This window comes from Octopus sinensis, linkage group LG28 (assembly GCF_006345805.1).
Source record: "Octopus sinensis linkage group LG28, ASM634580v1, whole genome shotgun sequence".
NCBI classification, from domain to species: Eukaryota; Metazoa; Mollusca; class Cephalopoda; order Octopoda; family Octopodidae; genus Octopus; species Octopus sinensis.
The window spans coordinates 9,679,529-9,687,121 of NC_043024.1; the positions used below are offsets into that span (position 1 = coordinate 9,679,529).

The 7,593-nt window shown below is 41.8% G+C and overlaps 1 protein-coding gene across 4 annotated transcripts in view; it reads left to right on the forward strand.

Moving 5' to 3' along the window:
- LOC115225834 (coiled-coil domain-containing protein 93) overlaps positions 1 to 7,593 on the forward strand; it is a 70,144-nt gene continuing 62,551 nt past the window's right edge. For all 4 annotated transcript variants that reach the window (XR_005004131.1, XR_005004133.1, XR_005004132.1 and 1 more), the window contains exon 1: positions 1 to 158. Coding sequence is in view for 1 of the 4 variants with exons in the window: in XM_029796816.2 (XP_029652676.1) it covers positions 75 to 158 (84 nt within the window). In the remaining 3 variants the exon portion in view is untranslated. The remainder of the gene's footprint in view (positions 159 to 7,593) is intronic.

Below are 7,593 nucleotides of genomic sequence, written 5' to 3' on the forward strand. Positions count from 1 at the left end.
TGAGACGAACACCCGGTTTGGGACATTAACCTCCGGTTTCCGCACCGTATGTCAACTTCCGGTTACCTTTCAACATGGCATCGACTATGTTCTCTCCTCGTCTCATTGCTGGTTCGAAGCTTCGAGTGCAGTACGATGCGGACGGAAAAGCCATTGAGGTAAGGTTTACAATAGAGTAATGACAAACCCTTCGAAAAGGTGGATTTCCCGTACAGGTTGATGAGTAAGGATAGGAAATATCGTGACAAAACCACCGACTCATTGGTGGGTGTGTACCTAGCACACACACCACATACTCCCATTTTATATATGTATATATATATATATATATATATATATATATATATGTGTATGGGTATATATGTATGTGTATATATGTATATATATATGTATGTGTATATATGTATATATATATGTATGTGTATATATGTATATATATATATGTATGTGTATATATGTATATATATATATGTATTTTGTATATGTATATATATATGTATATATATATATGGTATATATAGTAATATATATATATGTATGGGTATATATATGTATGGGTATATATATGTATATATGTATGGTATATATGTATATATATATGTGTATATATATGTATGGGTATATATATGTATATATGTGTATATATATGTATGTGTATATATATGTATATGTATATATATATATATATGTATGTGTATATATATATATATATATATATATATGTAACAGTTGTAGCGTGAACGATACATTCTAGGCATTCAAACATACAAATCTGGGATCTTTTCGGTTTGAACGGCAGTTTTTAAAATAATTTCTAGGTAACTAAAAAATTTTAAATTTCGTATACTGGTAGAATGTGTTTATAAAACATCTTTTTCTTTTGGCTTTATTGAGAGAATTTTATAGTTTGAAGGATATTTGTTTTTTCTTCAATTTCTGCAATTTCAACCAATCAATGACGTCTATTGAGGTAAAAAAAAAAGCATTCTGTGCCGTATGAATATGTCCCTCGTTTAAGAAACAGATTGGGTTTATTTACATTTGTGAAGAAAAAATAAGATACCCTTCCCCCACCCCTAACCCTAAAATAGATTGAAATGCAATAGATCGATACTAGGGTCATAATTATGGGTGACAATTTCATATGACACCGCTAGAAATTAACTGCCGTTCAAACCGAAAAGATCCAAATCTTTTAACTTTATTTGAACATTTATCGTTTGGTATAAACATTTGCGTCGCACCAACTACGACCTGGTCACGGTTCCACTACGATAGTCACGGTTCCACTGCAGCGAGTTGACGTGACGACAATTTTGAGACCACATAATAACTGATTGATTGAAGTTTAAAATGCTTCCTGTTATTTCTAAGGTCGACTTTACCTTTCATCCTTTCGGGGTCGATAAATGAAGTACCAGTTACGCACTGGGGTCGATATAATCGACTTAATCCCTTTCTCTGTCCTTGTTTGTCTCCTCTATGTTTAGCCTCTTGTGGGTAATAAAGAAATGTATAGGCGCAGGAGTGGCTGTGTGGTAAGTAGCTTGCTTACCAACCACATGGTTGCGGGTTCAGTCCCTCTGCGTGGCATCTTGGGCAAGTGTCTTCTACTATAGCCCCGGGCCGACCAATGCCTTGTGAGTGGATTTGGTAGACGGAAACTGAAAGAAGCCCGTCGTATATATGTATATATATATGTATGTGTGTTTGTCCCCCTAGCATTGCTTGACAACCGATGCTGGTGTGTTTACGTCCCCGTCACTTAGCGGTTCGGCAAAAAGAGACCGATAGAATAAGTACTGGGCTTACAAAAGAATAAGTCCCGGGGTCGATTTGCTCGACTAAAAGGCAGTGCTCCAGCATGGCCGCAGTCAAATGACTGAAACAAGTAAAAGAGTAAACGAGAGAGTGTGTTAATATGTCTTTCATTGTTGCAATTGTTTTCGTTTTAACACGAGGCCTCACCTTAAATCACGTGCTAGATAAGGACATCATCGAAAGATATGTATGGTGATTAAAGAACTGGCATGTTTTAAATTCTTATATCGCTTAAAATGATAAAGAGGGATGGGTTTTCGTAATTTAAGGAAGTGAAAGGTGAACTCCTCTATCTATCCGGTCAGGCCACTTGTCCGGACCAATACAACTCTTCTGTGTCAGATGTTCTGATCTTTAGCAGGAGACTCATATCCTTAACCTGACATGAGATGTTTTGCACTAGTTGATCGATATAAGCATTTCATGGTCTGCTGATACCTGTAGGTCCATGCCTGGATTTCCAGAGAAGATCTCGGAACTCATAATGGCCAATATGGAGCTGTCTTCATACATACACGATATATATATATGTTCAATATGTGACCGCGTGTGTATTGTTGGCGATTTTTTTTTTTTCCTCCGTCTTCCCTTCTCTGGATCTTTCCTTTTCCTATTTTTCTAACGAAGAGTTCCGCTCGAAACGTTAAATCCTCCTTCTTTCTTTCCTTTCCTAAGCGTCCAATAACACTATACTTGTTCCACGTCCTCGCGTTGTTGTGTTTTCTCTTTGTGTTTTCATGTTTGGATTAACTATGTATATATATGGCACATAAAAAGCACCATTTGAGCGTGGCCATTACCAGTACCACCTGCCTGGCCCTCGTGCCGGTGGCACATAAAAGCACCCACTACACTCTCAGAGTGGTTGGAGTTAGGAAGGGCATCCAGCTGTAGAAACTCTGCCAAATCAAGATTGGAGTCTGGTGCAGCCATCCGGTTCACTAGGCCTCATTCAAATCATCCAACCTATGCTAGTATGGAAAGTGGACGTTAAAAGATGGTGATATAGGGAAGGTGCATGGCTCAGCGGTTAGAGCAGTGGTATGCATGGGCGACTGCTGGTCTTCCACATAAACAACCCTAGGTTGTGCGTTCGCCGGTGAGGCAACTTTCCACCCAGACTTGTACCCCGGAGAGGAACATCGTAGGTGCACCCATGGCCATTCGTGACCGACGGAGTCGAGTTATATATATATATATATATATATATATATATATAGTGTGTTCATTCATTTTAAAATCCGTTTCTCCTCCCTGTTGTCAGGGGTTGGACGAATATATATATATATAGGCGTAGGAGTGGCTGTGTGGTAAGTAGCTTGTTTACCAACCACATGGTTTCGGGTTCAGTCCCACTGCGTGGCATCTTGGGCAAGTGTCTTCTACTATAGCCTCGGGCCGACCAAAGCCTTGTGAGTGGATTTGGTAGACGGAAACTGAAAGAAGGTCGTTGTATATATATATATATATCTCTCTATATATAAACGGCAGTTTGTCTGTGCGTGTTTCTGTGTGTCTGTTTTCTTGTACCCTCACCCTGACCACGGCTTTCAACTGATTCTGATGAAACTTGACACACACATAGCCCAATGTCATAATTCAAAACTAACGCAGCGAAAATTTTGAAAAGTTCCCCCAGTTCTGAAAAAGATCGGTAAATTCGACATGGGGTCGACAATCAGAAACACAAACCACAGGGGACGCAACTCGACCTTTTTAACTATCAAAAAAAAATTTACCATCATTTTTTTTCCCATTTTTTTTGCTATTTTTTGGCTATAACTCTCTAAAAATGCTTTATAGTTATTTCCCTTACAAACCCGAGCAACGCCGGGCGATACTGCTAGTATATATATATATGCGTGTGTGTATATGTTTGTGTGACTGTGTTTGTCCCCCCAACATCGCTTGACAACCGATGCTGGTGTGTTTATGTCCCTGTCACTTAGCGGTTCAGCAAAAGATACTGATAGAATAAGTACTAGGCTTCCAAAAAATAAGTCCTTGGGTCAATTTGCTCGACTAAAGGTGGTGCTCCAGCATGGCCGCAGTCAAATGCCTGAAACAAGTAAAAGAAGAAAGATATATATATATATTTGTATTCATTCATTTTAAATCTGTTTCACACCTGTTGTCAGGGGTTGGACGAATATATAATATATAATATATATATATATATATATATATATATATATATATATATATGGTGGTGTGTATAGTGATGGCATTGTTATACAGCTAGTTGCTCTTCCTGTTGCTAACCCTTACCTATTTTCATGCTGCTCACCTTCCAGTCTTTGAAAGCACAGAACTGGCAAACAGTTTATTGATAACAGAATATCAACATATATATATATCATATATCTGTAACTCAGTGGTTTTTCATGCAAAGCACCATGTAAACATTCACACACATACATACATATTAATTATTCAAAGTGTACAGTGTTATATATCCATTACAGCCAATCTTACCAATCGGTTTCACACTAAGAATTTAATGGAGTGTTAGGTAACAGTCTGATTATGTAACCTTTGCACTCATCAGATGCCCTTCCTAATGCCAACCACTCCGAGAGTGTAGTGGGTGCTTTTATGTGCCACTGGCACGAGGGACAGTCAGGCGGTTCTGGCAACAGCCACGCTCGAAATGGTGCTTTTTATGTGAAACCTGCACAGGAGCCAGTCCCTTTGAGCCCGTAACACCGCTTTACTGGTTGATGGCTTATTTTTCTCTATACCATAATCAACTAGATTCAGCTCCATACCAAACCTCTGGAAAGAGTCAGAAGGGGTTGGTTGTCGGAGAATTTCTATGCTCTCACCAGCCCCAATTTTGGGCCTCCTAATTCTCCAGATTATAATCCCATGGATTGCTGTGTGGGGGGCACAATTGAGAAATTCTACAATATCAAGGCTAAGCTGGTGACCAAGATGGAGGTATTTGAAGATCATCCCAGAGAGACAGCTTTACTCAAAGTAGCCACCCTCAGCTTCCTTCACAGACTCATGACAACTCCAGAACCATGCAAGATCTTCAAACACCTCCTTCATCTTGGCCACGTGCTTGGCCTTGGTGTTGTATTGCGTTGTCCGGAAAGTTCATGCCGATTTACAGTAGCTTACCTTTCGACCTATTTTAGAACATGGTTGAGTCCATAAAATAGGATTTTACTACACCTCCATTTAGAGCACAGTTTAAGCTATTTTTTCCTGGAAGAAGGTTTAATGTTCCTATAACCTGTGTTAATTCTGTAACCCTTTAAAATGGAAAGTAAGAAAGTTCATTTTCGGCACTTGATGCTTTGGGAACCAGACAAAAATTGCTGCAGCTCGGCTGGGATTCGTTACCCCACCCTCCATATTCACCAGATATTGCTCCTTCGGATTTCCACTTATTCAGGTCTCTGCAGAATAGTCTTAATGATAAAAATTTCAATTCCTTGGATGACGTAAAAAGATACTTTGATGAATTCTTTGCCATGAAACCACTTCAATTCTGGGAAGAGGGTATTTTTAAGTTAAAGGAAAGATGGAGACGCATTGTGCAACAAAATGGTTCATATTTGGTTGATTAAAAATGTAATGGCAAGTATTTATTGACCTTTTTCTTTCCTTTAAAAATCGGGACGAACTTTCCGGACAACCCAATAGTTATGATAGTTGGTGTATTTCTCAATTGCGTCCCACATCAACCAATCCATGGCATTATAATCTGGAGAATTAGGAGGCTCAAAATTGGGGGTGGTGAGGGCATAGAAGTTCTCCGACAACCAACCACTTCTGACTCTTTCCAGAGGTTTGATACACAGCTGAATCCTGCTGCCACACATATAGCTTTCCAGTGGGAACCATCTGCAGCCAGGGTTTGACTGCAGTGTCCAACAGCTTCACATAACCAACTGAATTAAGCCTAAAGCTCTATTCAAAGACACGGGGCAGCATGATGTCACCCTCACTGGAGACAGTCAAAGACAATCACAGTTTGGAAGAACTTAGCACCACATGACTGGCATCTGTGCTAGTAAAACGCTAAGAGCACCATCCAAGCATGATCGTTTCCAGGGCAGCTGACTGGCTCCTGTGCCGGTGGCACATAAAAAGCACCATTCGAGCTTCACCTTGCTGGCACTTGTGTCGGTGGCACATAAAAAAGATTATTCAAGCGAGGTTGTTGCCAGTGCCGCTGGACTTGCTCCTGTGCAGGCGGCACATGAAAAACACCATTTGGGCGTGGCCTTTGCTAGTACCGCCTGACTGGCGCTCATGCCGGTGGCACGTAAAAGCACCCACTACACTCTCGGCATGGTTGGCATTAGGAAGGGCATCCAGCTGTAGAAACTCTGCCAGATCAGATTGTAGCCTGGTGCAACAATCTGGCTTGCCAGTCCTCCGTCAAGTCGTCCAACCCATGCCAGCATGGAAAGCAGACGTTAAACGATGATGATGATGATAGAACATCACATGGACTGTCGGCAAGTTATTTGTTGTTCTGGGTGTTACGCAACTGGTCCCGACAGAAGTCCTTTTTGTCTGAGAAGAACCATGTCATCCCTGGCTCAACAGCATGCCTCAGCTTCTTTGCCCTTGTCTCGTGGCTCTTCTTAACATTGGCTGTTAGAATCCGTCTCTTGCACTTCTCGTACAAGTAGCAGTGAAAATCCTCATTCAGGGCCAGTTTCATGGTGACAACTCCCATACCAATCTCTCTTGCCAAAGCCCAGATTTCCTTGCTATGATCTTCCATTACCTTGTTCTGCAGCTGTTGGATAAATTCTAGCATGCAGACACACAATGCCTGCTGTGTCCCTTCCTGCTGCCCACGGCTTCATAGTGTCCATTGCGTGGAGGCGCAATGGCCCAGTGATAAGGGCAGCGGACTCGCGGTTGTAGGATCGCGGTTTCGATTCCCAGACCGGGCGTTGTGAGTGTTTATTGAGCGAAAACACCTAAAGCTCCACGAGGCTCCGGCAGGGGATGGTGGTGATCCCTGCTGTACTCTTTCACCACAACTTTCTCTCACTCTTACTTCCTGTTTCTGTTGTACCTGTTTTTCAAAGGGCCGGCCTTGTCACTCTCTGTGTCACGCTGAATATCCCCGAGAACTACGTTAAGGGTACACATGTCTGTGGAGTGCTCAGCCACTTACACGTTAATTTCACGAGCAGGCTGTTCCGTTGATCGGATCAACCGGAACCCTCGTCATCGTAACCGACGGAGTGCTTCCATCCATCCATCCATCCAGTGTTCATTGCAGCTGTCCATGTAACATCTTACAACCTTCACAATAGTCACAGAGCTTTGACCAGCAGTCGTGGTGCCAGCATTTTCATACCTGGCACAAATCATCATGAAACAAGTAGCTCTTCTCCAATATTCACACGGCTTCCAGTCCTCCATCTCAGCTAATTTTTTTCTCAACTGCAACTTTGATCTTTATGCTCTCCAACACTGTTGACTATCCCAAGCTATTCCTGGAAAAAAAACGACACAAAAATTTCATGCAGCCTTCCAGCATGCCAGCCCTGGTCAAACCATCCAACCCCTGCCAGCATGAACAACGGACGTTAAATAATGATATATATCATCATCATCATCATCGTTTAACGTCCGTTTTCCGCGCTAGCACAGGTTAGACGGTTCGACCGGGGTCTGGGGAGCCAGGGGCTGCCCTAGGCTCCAGTCTGATCTGGCAGTGTTTCTACAGCTGGATGCCCTTCCTAACGCCAACCACTCCGCGAGTTTAGTGGGTGCTTTTTACGTGCCACCTGC